This window comes from Diorhabda carinulata, chromosome 6 (genome assembly GCF_026250575.1).
Source record: "Diorhabda carinulata isolate Delta chromosome 6, icDioCari1.1, whole genome shotgun sequence".
Taxonomy (NCBI): domain Eukaryota; kingdom Metazoa; phylum Arthropoda; class Insecta; order Coleoptera; family Chrysomelidae; genus Diorhabda; species Diorhabda carinulata.
Genome location: NC_079465.1, coordinates 25,322,257 through 25,338,664, shown reverse-complemented (window position 1 = coordinate 25,338,664; position 16,408 = coordinate 25,322,257). Strand labels below are relative to the sequence as shown.

Here is a 16,408-nt window from a genome sequence, read left to right as displayed (position 1 = left end):
AATATCATTTTAGGATCAAATTTACAACGTGGCAACAATGTAAATATCTTTAAACGCCGTTTTTTTTCTTATTTAATGTCACTAGTTTTAAACGTAAAAAGGTAAAGGTGCAAAAAAAGACAACGTTTACTTAAATAAGTTTATTATACATTTTTTTTTTATTAAAATTACTTATAACCGTAAATAAATATTTTTTTATAATAAATAGTTAATTTCAATAAGATAAGCTTGATTTACAACGACTTTGGACAACGTTTTAAATTATATTTACAATCATTTCATAATAAATATACAAAATAAATAGATATGTATATATATAGGACAATCAAAAAGTCGTAAAACATTGTTATCGTTGTGACGATTTTGCTATTTTAAAAATATCCGTTACGAATAAGATTTGTACGTCCTCGACCTTCTTTTATGTTTCACTGTACAAAAAAGTATCATGGAAGATATCAATCCATACAACTATAAGAAAAAGCATTGCATTGAAATATTTTATTATTTATATAGAAAATTCGAGTTTAATTTAGTCAACAACGCGCCATATGTCACTTGCCAAAGTTAATAGCTATATTGATCTTATTAGTAATAGTAAAGTGAGGTTAGAATTTTAACTTACTTGAAAGAAAGCAATTAGTATACCAACAAATCCAATAATATCCAGTCTTCTTATGAAAAAATTGTGTATTTGGGCGTAACAGCCTTGGGTATAAATATTTACATCTCTAATTTTACCACAATTAAGGTCGTAATTAGCTGGAAGGCAACAGGAATCAGGTACCCATTTCTCGTCCGGCCAAGCGTCTATCATATACCAATCTTCATAACTTTTAACCCCACAACATCCAAACTTGAAAATTTAAAATTAAATATCACATTAATTAAACAATTAAATTCGTTTTACTTGAACTTGTATATTATCCCATATCTGCACTAAACTGTTCGGCCCTCGTAAAGACGTATTGTAATGATGGTATATGCCGTTTTGTAATTCCTCGCTGAATGTGTGTTTCAAGCTGTCTCGAAATATGAAAGCTAAAGATCCGAAAATAAACTCCAGCAAAAATATGAATACGACTAGGCAAAAATACTAAAAATGAAAAAATAATAGGGAATACCAAAAATACGTCGAACGAAATTTTTACCGTTATAAGCATACATCTGTTTTGAAACCATGAACCACAACATGCGAAAAAAGAAAAAGTAAAAGTTATGATTCCTAAAGCTATGGCTAAAGCATCAGCACTAAGTAAGGCGTACTGAGGTAGTAAATTCGTATACCCCTCGTAGGCTACTCGTAGCCATATTCCGCCACCCAATAAACCGCAACCAGTAATCTGTAACATAACCACAATACATAATTATATAATATTTTTAAGATGCAATTTCATGTTGACGCTCGACGCTTGCTTAAAACGTCAAATAAGATCACGTGGTAAACAATTTTGACTGGAAACGTCATCTTAAATTGATGCAGCGTCGAAACTAATCATTGTTAATTACATGATTAACCTACGAATTTAAATAAACAATTATTGAACAAATCATCTAATAACAAAGGTAATATATTTTTTCGGTATTTTGAGCTCTACTCTGCATTAATTTAAGATGGCGCTCCAGACGAAATTATACCACGTGTCCCCATATTTGAAAGCTTACTTACTAGAAAAAACTTAAGGAATAGGTAGTTTCAGCTGAATTAGTTTATTGAAATAGATCTAAATAGTATCTGTGGAGTTTTCTTAATATCACAAAACAACTCTCGATCCCGGAAGAAACCAAAAAAAACCTAATACGGTCGATTGTTTACCCCACGAGAGTCATTCTGACGTTGATCAGCTGTTTTCTTAGATTTACTAATAAGAAGATTTCAAAAGTAAAATTAGAATAATAAATAGAATTCCGTATGTTTTGGGTTTAATGGAAATATCTTTCATAATACATTAAAAAGAGAAATTTATGACGATTATATAAATACTATTGTTTGCTTACATCTATTTACCGTCATAAATTTATTTCTTTATTAAGAAAACAATAACAGTAGAGATCTCTAGTACCCATTGTGTATACAATTACCGCTTTTTATTCTCACGTACTTACATAATTATTAATAGACTTTTGAGAAATATCAAAATTTAATGTTCAAAATAATAAAACGAATTTGAAAATAAACTTTTCGTTGTTATAGTATACAAATAGTATTTGAAATGATGCTTTAAAATAATTTTATGTTCCATAGAATCTTTCAATCATTCTTTACAACAGTCACAATTATTTCAACATTTAATATTAGAAACATGTTTCATCGTCAATGATTTGCAAAATAACTTGTTCATAGTAGCATTACGAGCGACAAAGGGGCCGTTGAGCACACGTCGTACCCCATCTGGTGGCTGCCCAACGAAATTGATCCTAATTGATCCAGACTTCAGTTATTTGTGTAAATGTTCAAAATGACTTGTGATTATTGACGTATTATGAATATAAACTTACCCAAAACAACACATTAACCCAACAAAACACTACTCGTATACAAGTATAACCACTAATCGACATCTTCAAGCTTGTGCACCATCAGTTCGTTAACCTGCAAAGTGTTTTTTTATAAATAATTTAAAAAAAAACAGCAAAGTAACACTAATTTACTTGTTAACACTTGAATCGACGTTTTTTTTTGCAAGTGGACTTCAACCGAGTCCGAAATATGATAAACTAATTTGTTGACCTCCAGTTGAACATATTATTGTAAACATTTGAATAATTTATTATTATTTTTGGTAGATATTTCGAAATTTGTATTGATTAGATATCGGGTGCTATTAGCATAAGGCAGGAATTGACTAGAATAGGTTTTTAGAAGAATCTGGTTCTGTTTATTGACTCATGATGGATGTAGACGATTCAAGCGTCAAACAGTTTAAATTTATCATATTTAGTACAGTGAACAACGGTAAAAATGTGGTATCACCTCAGGATTCCACCAAGACGTATGGATTTGCGTGAAATTTTGGAATTAAGTTCTATTTATCATTCAATTCAAAATCTACACTATGCCAATATATGCGAATTATTGTAATAGGTGAAAACTACCCCTTATTGTCAAAATTCAATAAAATAAAATTCAAACCATTTAGAAAGTAAAAAAAAACATTATTAGGATTAAAATTAAAATCGCATGATGTTATAGTTTACTATTTATGTTTTTCAACCCTTAATCATTGTATTTCAATCCTTAAAAAACCCCTCATATGATAAAAATGTAAAAAAAAACAAATATAGTTAGTATTTTATCTCACTTAACTTATATTAAATGTTTTTTTATTGTATTCAACTCAAATGTTACTTTTTCACCAATTTATCACCCTTAAAAATCATCCCTTATTACGAAAAAGTTGAAAAAAAAACAAATCTAATCTTATTTATAGAATTAAAAATATTAGGTATGTTAAATTGACTTTTTTCGTAGTGCTTGATTTGTAAATGATTATTTTGCATATTTTTATCCCTTATAAACTACCCCAAACTTCTTGATCCTATTATTTGTATTAAATTAAAGTGATTTGAGAATTTATAACATTTTATTTCAATTAAGGAGGGTAGAAATGATGTTTTTTCATGAAATGGAGGGATTCTATCTTATTTTCGTCATAACCCCCTTATTTTATGTATTAAAAAGTCTTATAGAGTCTCATTTTAATATTTTTTTAAAGTTCTTCAAAAACGATTCAATACAATTTTTAATTGTAATTAAAATTGACCGTTTTTCATTTAATAAATTTTTCAAAATCTTCTATTCACTAAATAAATTCCACCTTTATCAACTCGGTCTGTATTAGGTCTATAACCAAAAAAACAAAACATTCTTTTCATTTTTTTCCAACTACATTTAACCCCCTTACAGTTTTTTCAATAAAATCTAAAGTTTTTGAGCTTTTTGTGAAAAATTTATTGAAAATATATAACAAAATTTCAATCACCAATAAATAAAAAAGTATTGATTTTTCGAAAAAACTACAATTAGTTTCAATAAAAAATTACCTCCCCCTAGTTGGGGTGATATTAACCCCCATAGTAAAAAGCACATATCGGCATAGAGTAGACTTTTCTTTTTAAGGTATTTACAATCTACTGTTAAAATTCCAAGCAAATCGAAGCGTCTTGTTGGAAATCTGAGGTAAAAGCCGTTGTTCACTGGACTAATGATCAAAATTGGTCATTTAGTCAACCATAGATTTATTTAACTAACTCTAATAACATTACAAATGGAAAAAAACTGTTTTAATAAATGAAATATTCATTTTTTACTGATATATACAAACTTATCAAAAAATTATTATTAACTCATTATAATTGTGAATTTATTAGCATATATTCGTGAAACTATCATATGATAAAATTATAATGTGTAATGACGTCATTCATATCACCAAGGTTGTATATTGCAACCGAATAGTTACCAGACCTAATACATTTTTATCATGTTTGTCAGTAAAAAAAGTTAATTTATTTTTTTACTGTAATATATTACAGAATTCGGTTCATTTAATAATACAGTAGCGTTACTGTAGATAATTTAAGTTTTAAGTACGATTTATAATTATTTTAAACCAATTTTTATTATTGGCGTTGTTAAAGATAATAATATAAAATCGTATTTGAGTTTGAGAATCTTTATATATAAATTATTATTTATTCTTATTGCGTTTTTTCTAAATATCATGCATATATATAACTTAATTAAGTTTGTCATTATTAAAATTTAACGCCATCTTCACTTTTAACTGCAAAGCTATAAGATCAATTATTTAATTTTCCCGTACTACAGGAAACTGTAAAAAGCACATTTCTCTACTTGTATTCAAGGATATCGAAGTTTTTATTGTTTTTATTATAATTTATGTGAATAGAAGTTATTTAGGAACAATAATAAATGATTATCACAACTTTCAACGACATATTTTTAATTTTGTTTAAGCCCGCCATCTACATGTTCAAACCTACAAAAATAACTTCGACACATTACAGGTAACTGTAACAGTATTGATACAATTATCCTGTTTATTATTGTGATCATAGTAACTATAGTAACACTGAATTATCAAATTTATTTTTGACAACATAAACGTGAAAAGGAAAATGCCTTTAGCAGACGTCGAAAAAGCTTTATTAAAATACGAAAAAGATGAAGAAAAAATTGATAAAAAACTGCAAGAAATAAAAAGTGATAAAAATCTAAACGTGAAAAAGTCTGAATTTACTTCGATTAATACTCTAGATCGCGCTGTGAAAAGAAATAAGGAGTTTATCAATGAATTAGAGGTCATTAAAGGTAAAAAATAAATATTTACCCTTTTGAATATATTACAAAAAAAATTGTGAGTAAAACCTTGTTTTTTGTTTTAAAAGGTAACCTCCGTTCAAAAGCTATTTATAGTCCAACAGAAATGCAGTGGAAAAGAATTTGTGAAAATTACAAAGCCCAGCCATCATTACCCGTCACAACTTGGAAATGTATTTCACCTATTTTCGTTTAAGTTGCTACAAAATACTGAAGCCGCCACTGGCGAGTTTCTAGAAATCGTCCGTGAACGGAATAGAAATAGCGTGATATAAATTTCTAAGAAAATATGGCGAGGGAGAGCTAGAATTAATGTTTAACCAAAGAAAAAAATCTGTAAAACAATGTATAAATAAAATAAATCGGAACATCGCTTAGTTTTTTTTTCGTATAAAACTTTCTCTTTAGATAGAATTCTTCTAATAGTACACTATAAATTCAAAGAAATGGCTTAGAATTTTCTTAAAAGTCATAAATCTGTTGGTTACTTTCACGTACAGATCTAATAATTTGTTAAATGAACCGAGATACATCTCATTTCCATAATAAGATTACCGATCTGTCAAAACCACGTGACCATAAATAGTCAATTGAAATTACTGAGTGGATTGATTGAATTGAGGTTACATTCAACTTCTTTTATGATATTTAATTTGATATATTTATACGTATATTCAAAGTAACTCGTTTTGAATAATTTTAAAGTCTAATAATAAAATTCTTGACCTTCTGTCAAAGACACATGATTTCATTGTTAACATATTCTTTTTTTTTTTGGTTCATTCGCGACGAAACAATGAAGTGTCACATAACTGTATATCGAATAAAATGTCACTGAAGAATGTAATCGAGGTTTATGTCTAACTAGACCATCACATAAATTGTTAATTTAAAAAAAATATATTATAAGACAAATTATTTTCAAGAAAAAGTTTGTTTTAAGATTGTGGTCACGTTTATTTTAAGATAATGTGTCAACTTTTATTAATTATATAATTGCTAGTTATAATACGAGGGGTATTCAAAAATTTAAACATCGTTATTGTTTTTATAGTATTTTATTAATATTTTAATCATTTTTATAATAAAACTTCAAGACCTAGTTTAACAATATCTGCGTATAGTAATAAAAAGAGTGAAATCGATGCGTTTTGTATAACGTATATCACAGTTTTCTTAACTATGTCAATGAACTGTTCCAAGATCTATTCGATTTAATCGTTTTATAAGAAATCAATGATATCAATTACGTTTGATTGCTTGTAACAGAAGCTCTTTTAATTGATATTTATATTAACACACAGCTGTTTTTCTTTAAATTATTTTTTTAAATCGATTCTGTAGGTGGATAACTTTACTAATTTTATAGCTTGTTGACTTTTAACAAGGTAAATGTCAAGCTTATTAATATCGTTTGATAATCAGGCCAAAGTTATTTCGCTTAATATACAGGGTGAATAAATATATATATATATATATATATATATATATATATATATATATATATATATATATATATATGTAATATGGTTAATGTTATTTAGTGTTAATTGATTTTTGTGTATTTTATTGATTTATAACCAAATTAAATATACTGTTGGACTGACGAAAAACATATACGACGTCTAAGTGCTTTACCGTGAAGTACTTCCAGCATCACTCAAGTACTTGAAAACTTTTAAGGTCCAGACGAGATATACGGACACGAACAATAATAATTTCAATGCCTGGATGTCTGTTTAGATGAAGCGATTTTATTTGAGATCATTTTCAAAACACCAGATGGAAATTTATAGTAGTTGAGCTAAATATACGTATTCTTTAAAATTTAATGCGAGTTCAAATTATAGACCGGCTTTATTTAGATCAGCATTATCACTTCAAAATCAGATGGAAGGATAAATATTGAAAGTTTGTTCGAGCAATAAACAAATAATACGAGGTGTGATCAAAATATATCGAAAAAGAATGTTTACTACTTAATACTAGTTAAGATGATCTTTGTAAATTGGTAATAGTGAAGTAAACAGTAATAAGGTCGAAGTTTCAACTCGAAGAAGGGTTTAGAACGATGTATCAATGATAAATTGTGTTTCAAATTGAATAAATATACTTAACAAAGTAAAATATGGTATGAACTATTTAAAAATGTTGATGAGTGAGTTAAGGATGTTTGTCGACGTCAAAACCAGACGAAACACTTGTTTATTACAACAGGCGATTGATTATACAAAAGTTTAGCGAAGAAAGAGAACCCAAAATTGATAAAATACTTTGTTTTTCATCGTTAAGTTGTATAAAATGTTTTTTATCGTTAGATTTATCACAATATGGCTCATCTCGAAAATAATAATTGTTTTAATCACACCTGGTATAATACTAATTACATCTAATAACATAAAAAGACTTTATATATTTCTATTAGTCTTCCTTCTGTTTTCGATCGAAAAAACGTATCACCCCGTATAACACAATTTATTAAAACAAAATTTTACGTACATACTTTATGGTTCTTAACTACAAATAATCTAATATTTGATCAAACAAAGCTAAAAAATAATATAATGCTTCAGTACTCATGTGACCTTTTTTTTAATCACCTTGTATTATTTCATAAAGTTTAGTGGAATTTGTAACTCCCCTATTTAGGAAAGGGATTTAATCAACGCTTTGTATTGTTGTAGTCACGTTTTTTTCAACATAAAAACCATAGTCCAGCCAGAACTGAATTGTACTGAATTATACAAACTGGTTTTACTACGTTAAATTTAATTAAAACCAGTAGCTCAATGTTAATGTCAAGTCAACATTCACTACCTTTCAAAGCTTAATGGCATTTAGAAAACTATTTTCTATTCCATAAAAGTATTTGGAATATATGTATATTAACATAATTAGATTTAATTATATACGTACGCCACTGTACTTTTCACGCACAACTTGTATAAAAACTATTATAATAAATAAAGAGTAACCTTGTGAATATTTTTATGTATTAAGAAATACCCTGTATAATTTACCATTTATAAGTAGCGGGAAAATGACAACTTTTTGTGTGTAGGTAGTATACACATCACACCTATTTTTTTTCTGAATGGAGATCGTATCTACCTACCCAAAAAACATTCAACAGGTTTATTGACACATTGATTACAGGTACCCAAATTGACGCATACAATATATACACAAAAAGATTGTACCACCAAAAAAGATACAGTTCCGTAAAAGCATTATACAAATATTTGTCTTTTCCAGCGGTTTTTAACTTCTAAAAGGATATAGGTACTTTAAGATGGTGTTTGATTAGATCTTTAAATTGTAAACTGTAGCTATGAGCTTATTAAAATTAAATATTTAGTCGATTTTATGGCCAATAAACATTTTCATAACATATTAAACCCATATAGTACTATAGTTTGATATTTCATACCAGAACAAAAACCTAATAATCTATTAATTTAAAAAATATATTGTACTTATTTTTAATTATTATTAAAAGTTTTATAAATGATTTAAATAAACGATCTTCAGAATATCTAATAAATATTAATAAAATGTCAGTACACTACTATAATACGTAATACTCACCTTAGTTCCTTATAGTTTTGAATCCTATAATTTCAAAACACATGTTTGTTGAATTCATAAAAACAAGGTCAAGATCGGTTAATTTTGTATTGGAACTTTCTCAATAAGATCATCGATGGAATATGTAAATATTGCGTAAATGATTCGTCAAAAAAAGCGCCAAAACAAACACATTTACCACCAATGCACAACATGTACTGTTGATATTTTTTGAATTTCCTACTTCCATATTTTGAAGTTCCGAACTACGTCGATCGGCAATTGTCGGATGAGCTCGAATGGCGGGATTTCAGTAACTTAACAGAGGTTTAGAATTAGGTAAGTTTAAGGGTAATTTATTGATTTTTCATAAAAAAGGATGATTAATTGATAAAAAAAGTGAATTAAATGTCTATATATAACTATAATTGATATATTTTGAAGAAAATAAAATGTTCGACTCGAATTCAGATTAAAATTGAAATAGCAACATCATGTTGTCAATTTTTACAAATCAGTGGTAATATAAATTCATTTCTGTAAATAAATTATATTTTGAATGTTTTAAAGCGAATAATTCCCTTCAATTAGTTTATAACTATAATAAAATTACGATTTTATTCTCGATGTCACACGACTACCACTGCTTAAAATATAATTTTCTTTGATTCACGAGAAATGATTTCACTCACACTTAGGATTTTTAGATTTTGTTCAATGTCTGCAATTGTTAATACTAATGTCAAAATTTCTTCATTTTCATAGAGTTATATTGAAGATAGAGGGATCGTTATAATGTCAAAACCGTACGAACGGTAAAGGAAAATAACAAATATTATTTTAATATCGATTAGAGAGAGGTAGAGAATGGTTTTATCTTTTTTGCAATAATATCATCCCTCTTGTCCGCTTTCTCTATCTTTAATTCACTTCATTTAATGTTGGCTCAACTTATTGGTCTCTTTCAACAATACGTGAATATGAGGAACTAAAAAAATTCTCTAACGTTCAACAATTATATTTTTTTAATATGTTTCAGGACAAAAATATAAAAAAGAATTTTCAAAATTCATTATAATTCAATTGTTTAATTTCTTTTTTTTAATCTTCTCAACTTTTAGGTCAAAAAACAAGGAAAAAATAAATATAATTTTTTTTTAAATTTACTGTATTCATAAAATTCTTTCTTTTTTTAAATTTCTTCATGTTTCAAGATGAAACCAAGGATAAAAATAAAACAATTAAAATTTTCATATAAAAAAAAACAATTTATTCAAACCAATAAATAAAAATTTTTTAAAATTTATATCAAACTCCATTTTTGGGCTGTTCAAAAACGTGATCAGGAATTTTTTCCTGATTAAACAACTCTACAAACCTAATCAAAGTATTTTTTAAATCATAATCGCATTCTTCTAGATACCTAAAAATCAAAATAAAATAACCCACGAAGAAAGAAGCACGAAACGTTACTCACTTAATGCACCACTGAGTGTTCATGTTGGTGATGAGCTTAAGGGCTTTTAAAACGTGTTTTCGTTCCTCTGGATTCTGAGGAACGCTAGGGGTTTCAATTAAGGGCTGTTTGTACTTGAAACTATCCCTTACTTGCCAAGAAAGAGCGTTGTATACGTGAATTTGATCATTTACTATGTAACACAGCCCATCCCTATTAATTATTTCAATTACAAATGTCCTAAAAAAACCGTATATCCTTTCGTCTGTCGAAATACCATCGATACATTCTTTAAACACCCCAGATATTGATAAAATAATGGAACTATTCTAAAAGCACGGATAAGGAATGATCTAAATGAAAATTGCACGAAATTTTCAACTTACTGTATAACTCATAACGTCTACTGTAAAAGAATAAGGATCGTGTTGTGTAGCTGGTAAATTTAACAAAATATTCGCGATTTGTTGATTTCCTAAATATAAATTGTTATGCATCATCGAAAAATTTGCTAATTTTTGCAAATTTCTCGATATTTGACTGTAGGTGTGTATCCTGAAATGTACACAATATTGGAATTCTAAAAACGTAATCAATAAATAGTTTGGGTACCTTGCGCTTATAGATGTCACTTGATTTGGGTAATAAGTGGAATTTAGTGAAAGCATAGCGTCTTTATGATACAATTCCTTCAAACCTTCCCTATTATTCGAATCGTAAACGTGATAAAAATGTTCTAAAAATTGATTCACTAAAGGGGCCACTTGAAAATTGCAGAAATAATTACGTTTAGCAACAGGTAAATTGTCTAATTTCAAAAGTTGACCATCCTAAAAACACATCCTACTAATATCACTATTTTTATAAATTTAAATCACATAACGAACTTTATTCACGAAACATAACCTCTAAAAAGTGTTGTTCATCATAACATAATATGTTTGTGCGCAGTTGTCACGTACTTTTTTTCCTGTTTAGTATAAAATAATGTAGGCAAATAATAAAAGATTCAAATTTTATATGATTATTTATAAAAAGCAAATTAGAAACGAGAAACACGAAGAGAAAGTCTAAAATAATGTCCATATTTTGACAACAATAAATTTTAAAACATCGTTGTTATTACACGACTACCAATATTAAGTATGTAATTTCCTCTGATACAAGAGAAATGATTTCACTCACACTTTAGATATTTATATTTAGTTCGGTGGCTGCAAATGTCATTAACACACCACACGAATGCCAACGTTTATATGTAATTTCCTATGATATATGAGAAATTATTTAATTGATATTTTAGATTTTTATATTTTGTTGATAGCTGTACTTGTTGTACTGTACTAGATATTTTTATTTTTGTTTAGTGGCTGCAATTATCAACCTAAATGTCAAAATTGTAAAGTTAGGTTAGATAAATAAACTGAGGCAGAGGTAACGTTTTTAACTTTGTTAAATGTGAGTATAAATTTATATTATATTAGTTAAAAATATTATTTTATTAATTATTAACAATAGAAAATATTATATGTGCATTTTTTTTAGAAAATAATTCAGATATTTTTATATTGTTATTATTATTTGAAAAATACATTTAGTTTAAAATAAATCAGCCCTACCCTGGTAAAGCGACATATTTCTATGAAAGTGAAAAATTACTTACTAACTTTCTAAGTCCTTTAACTGTATTGGTTATTAATTTAACATACTCGTCTACAGATAGCTTTTCACAGAAAGGATTTCCGTCTAAATACAATTCAGTCAATTTGAAAATATTCAAATAATGTAAATTATCGATATTCGATATCTAAAAAATAGATATCGAGTGAAAAAATGGGGAGATTATGGTGTTTTGGAGGGGGGAAATATTCATCTATACTACGGAAAAGTGTTCAGAATAATTGTTATTTCTCCAAAAAAAATTAGCAGAAATAAAACTTTAAAATAAGAAAACAACATACACACAAAATAAGTAAAAAAAACAGAAATTAAGTTAAATAAAATCAATTTTAAAATAATTATAACAAAAGATTACTTACATTGTTATATCTTAAATCTATACTCTTGATGTAAGGTACTTGTGTTAACAGGGATTCCAAAGGATTCAATATTTTGATTCCGTTATTTTGCAATAAATATACCTCAGGATGTGGAAATAAAGATTTCGCTAAATGCAGTACAAAAAACATTATTTTTGGTTGAGAAAGTGGACAATACTCTAATAAATCTGAAATATAGAAGATTAAAAATTCGTAAACAATAAAAAATAATCATGAATTTACCTTGTTCTTCATGGAATTTAACCAAATTAAGCACTTTAGTTAAAGTATTAAATCTTTTTGTCAAAACTGCCAAAATATTTTTCTTAATGTCTATTGTAAACTCTTTTGTTGTAGCAAATTTCAATACAAGGTTGAGTTGAAACTGAAAATGTTTATATATGTCTTATAATTTAATAATACTCGCTTAAACTTACTTTTTTATTAGTTTTTGGATTAGCAACAACTAAATTATCTTTACAAAGTTTTTCTATAGCGTGTTCACAATTCCTCGCTAAAAAATTAGCGCCGTGATTGTCTCTCCAAAATGATACTGGAATCAAGTCCATAGGATAAACTTGTTCCATAATTGCATCTAATATATCATTTCGAGATGTAGACGCAGCATTGCAAACCTATTAAAAAAACTTTTCATTTTTAATATAATTTAATTCAATATTTGATCACATACGATAAATTTATGCCAATAGTTCTGACTAGAAAGTAGAGCTTTGTTTTTATATATTATACCGGTTGGGAGATTTGATGCAGTAACGTAAACTGCTCCTGAATTAGGCATCATATTAGCCGCCTTTCCGATTTTCATTTTCACTATGCTTCTATCAAATTAACTGATTAACTACACTATTAATTATTTGAGGTTAAAAATTGTTGACGTTTGATAGCTTTGTTCGTTGGTTAAGTCTAGAATCGATTCTGAATTAGTTGGTAATTAAATTAAGATCGATGTAATGCGCATGTTTTCTTCTATAAGAAAGGTTACAACTTGACATTTGATCACAGAACACAGCTGATTTATCAAATTTTGCTACCGCTTTCTAACAAAAATTAAATACGCTTCGAAACATTGCTTCCGCTCCAGAACGTGTAGATTTTGTAGCGTATGATTGGTTGTATAATAGTTGCACTAGGTTTCGTCCGCTGAATGTAACCATGATTGGTAAATGTAAAAGCGGATTTCTAGAAATTTTTTCACTACTCGAATAAAATTTATTTTTTTCAATAAGAAATATTGTTCTACTATTTAGATTGATTTAATTAAATATGGAAACTTTTCGTTCAATTCTATAAAAGTTTTTGAGATCACATGAAATTGCCTAAGAATGTCAAATGTCAATCTTTTCAGTTGTCAAAATTATTATATATTGTGAAATGCTCATGTTTTTCAAATAAAAAATAATTTTTGATCAACTAATGTTTTCTATATAATGAAAAAAAAAGTAAGTTTTATTTTTAAATATTTATAAAACGTTTATTTTGATCTTAATATTATAGCGTAATAATGTTTTGTAGTCGAAACGCATTATTCTAAGAAATACTAATTAATGAATGTTGTCTAAAATAATTCATTGTCAGAATTTACAAAGATTAGTAGAAATATGCCGGCAGCTACTTTAGGTAGCCTTGCACATCCGAATAATGAAGATTGCGGTATTCGAGACGTATGGGCTCATAATTTGGAAGAAGAATTTCGAACAATACGACAAATCGGTACTTAATACACAAATAAATCAACTTTTTTTTGTTACAAATTTAATTTTTAGTGCAGAAATATCAATATGTAGCTATGGATACTGAGTTTCCCGGTGTAGTAGCTAGACCTATTGGAGAATTTCGCAGTTCAGCTGATTATCAATACCAAATGTTGCGGTGTAATGTAGATTTATTGAGAATAATACAATTGGGGCTCACGTTTCTCGATGATAATGGAAAAACCCCGGGAGGTGTATACACAACGTGGCAATTCAATTTTAAATTCAATCTTCAGTAAGTATATTTGAATTGTTACCAATATTTATAGTTATTTTTATTATATTTTTCAGCGAGGATATGTACGCACAGGACAGTATCGATTTATTACAAAACTCTGGGATCCAATTTAAGAAACATGAAGATGAAGGTATAGAACCACTGGAATTTGCGGAATTACTCATGTCGTCCGGGATTGTTTTAGTGGAAAATATCAAATGGCTTTCCTTCCATTCCGGCTACGATTTTGGATATCTCATCAAATTATTAACTGATAATCATTTACCGCACGACGAAAACGAATTCTTCGATTTACTGAAAATATATTTCCCTACAATATATGACGTGAAGGTAATTTTTTTCATTATTTTCATAATTGTTTTTTGTAATTAATGTTTTCGTTTTTAGTATTTAATGAAATCTTGTAAAAATTTGAAAGGGGGGTTACAAGAAGTAGCGGAACAACTAGAATTGGAGAGGATAGGACCCCAACATCAAGCAGGATCGGATTCCCTTTTAACAGGAATGGCTTTTTTCAAAATGAAAGAGGTATGCTCAAATTATTATTAATAATTTGATGAAAAAATTTAAAGTTTTATAACTAAATCAGTAAATTTTTGATAATTTGATTAATATATATATATATATATATATATATATATATATATATATATATATATATAAAATTTATATAAATATATATATAAATATATATATAAATATATATATATATATATATATATATATATATATATATATATATATATATATATATATATATATACGTCAATATGTAGAATATGTGGATCTAATACAATATTTAAATACTTCCAAGCATATTCTATGACTAAATTGTTGATAGACCAATTTCAAAACCCCCGATATGTTACAATGAATTTATTTAAATGAAGAAGAAAAAAATATGATTTTCTCAATGCTATTATCAAAATCTGGCAACATTCTTCAACTATAACATTATATTTGTTGAATGAGGTGGATATATTTTGATTTGGTGTTGACTTTTAGATGTTTTTCGAAGATACTATCGACGATTCGAAATTTTCGGGTCATCTGTACGGACTCGGTACTTCTTTCGCAGTAAACGGTACCACTAACAATTATTCAAACGACAATGGTGACACGACGAACTCTTCATGAAACTTACTTGTCCGTTGTCTTTTGAAATTGTTGAATATAACGTGGCAAAAAAATTAATGTGACTCATATTTCTGAAAAAAAAAACAACTAAATATAATGATGAATAATGCATACTGCAGACTTCTGTTGTCATAATAGATTTTAAGTTTTTTTTATGTTTTAAAATTAGGTTTTTAAACTCGTAAATTTTTGGAATATTGGAATTAGAAATTTAATAAAATATTTGAATTTAATTGTTGGGTTTTTATTTTCAATTTCACTTATTGTTGACGTTGACAGATGAAAGGTAAAATTTTAACCAATAGAATACGAAAAAAGTATGACAATATGAAATGGAACCAATAGGACGTGTTAAATATTCCTTCATATTAGATAAAGAGAGATAGTCACCAGTGGTGTGCGAATATCTTGAATCGTCACTCTTGATAAGAGATAGTTGCCAGTAGTGTGTACATTTATATTATCATATTATTGACAGATGACAAGGAAAATTTGCACAGAGTTAGAAGAAGATATGGCAACATGATAGGTGATAAATAGTTGTCGAATGTTCTTCCATATTAGATCAAAAGAGATACTTGCCAGTGGCGTGCATATTTCTGTTATAAATATTTTAATTCATCGATCATTATTGACATATGACAGGTACAATTTGAACTAATAGTCTCCAAAAAGATAGGGAACCAATATGTGTCAAATATTAGATAAAAAGAGTGTCATCAATGGCGTGCGAGAAAAATGGGGAACCAATAGGTGACGAATGTTCATTATTATTAAATAAAAAGAAATAGTTACGATTGGCGTGCATTTTTTTGTTATCAGTATTCTAATTCGTCGATAATTATTGACGTTGACAAC

The 16,408-nt window shown here is 27.5% G+C and overlaps 4 protein-coding genes across 8 annotated transcripts; 2 read left to right on the top strand and 2 right to left on the bottom strand.

Annotated features, from left to right (window-relative positions):
• Positions 1-125: 125 nt before the first annotated feature.
• Positions 126-9,165, bottom strand: LOC130895932 (tetraspanin-9). Of its 2 annotated transcripts, none has more exons than XM_057803578.1 (6): positions 8,930-9,165; positions 2,497-2,590; positions 1,149-1,340; positions 908-1,093; positions 623-853; positions 126-468 (listed from the first exon to the last, which is right to left on the bottom strand). In XM_057803578.1, exons 2-6 carry the CDS (start codon positions 2,557-2,559, stop codon positions 385-387), a joined length of 756 nt encoding a protein of 251 aa, XP_057659561.1. In that variant the 5' UTR covers positions 2,560-2,590; positions 8,930-9,165; the 3' UTR covers positions 126-384. The 2 variants fall into 2 exon arrangements, with proteins under 2 accessions (XP_057659561.1, XP_057659563.1); XM_057803580.1 differs by lacking the exon at positions 8,930-9,165 and adding an exon at positions 2,650-2,894.
• LOC130895933 (uncharacterized) lies at positions 4,986-5,629 on the top strand. Its single transcript, XM_057803581.1, has 2 exons — positions 4,986-5,332; positions 5,410-5,629. Exons 1-2 carry the CDS (start codon positions 5,140-5,142, stop codon positions 5,535-5,537), a joined length of 321 nt encoding a protein of 106 aa, XP_057659564.1. The 5' UTR covers positions 4,986-5,139; the 3' UTR covers positions 5,538-5,629.
• A 990-nt stretch (positions 9,166-10,155) lies between the features above and the next one.
• On the bottom strand, positions 10,156-13,329 carry LOC130895929 (nuclear RNA export factor 1-like). 2 transcript variants are annotated; one of them, XM_057803573.1, is made up of 9 exons: positions 13,095-13,329; positions 12,841-13,038; positions 12,647-12,788; positions 12,404-12,591; positions 12,028-12,171; positions 10,977-11,194; positions 10,751-10,919; positions 10,386-10,693; positions 10,156-10,331 (listed from the first exon to the last, which is right to left on the bottom strand). In XM_057803573.1, the coding sequence occupies exons 1-9, from the start codon at positions 13,227-13,229 to the stop codon at positions 10,217-10,219; spliced, it is 1,617 nt and encodes a 538-aa protein (XP_057659556.1). In that variant the 5' UTR covers positions 13,230-13,329; the 3' UTR covers positions 10,156-10,216. The 2 variants fall into 2 exon arrangements, with proteins under 2 accessions (XP_057659556.1, XP_057659557.1); XM_057803574.1 differs by lacking the exon at positions 12,028-12,171 and having other exon boundaries at positions 13,095-13,314.
• Positions 11,747-15,637, top strand: LOC130895931 (CCR4-NOT transcription complex subunit 7). 3 transcript variants are annotated; one of them, XM_057803575.1, is made up of 6 exons: positions 11,747-11,822; positions 13,937-14,134; positions 14,188-14,410; positions 14,467-14,743; positions 14,801-14,941; positions 15,419-15,637. In XM_057803575.1, the coding sequence occupies exons 2-6, from the start codon at positions 14,023-14,025 to the stop codon at positions 15,548-15,550; spliced, it is 885 nt and encodes a 294-aa protein (XP_057659558.1). In that variant the 5' UTR covers positions 11,747-11,822; positions 13,937-14,022; the 3' UTR covers positions 15,551-15,637. The 3 variants fall into 3 exon arrangements, with proteins under 3 accessions (XP_057659558.1, XP_057659559.1, XP_057659560.1); XM_057803576.1 differs by lacking the exon at positions 11,747-11,822 and adding an exon at positions 13,755-13,863; XM_057803577.1 differs by lacking the exon at positions 11,747-11,822 and adding an exon at positions 13,777-13,863 and having other exon boundaries at positions 13,919-14,134.
• Positions 15,638-16,408: the final 771 nt, after the last annotated feature.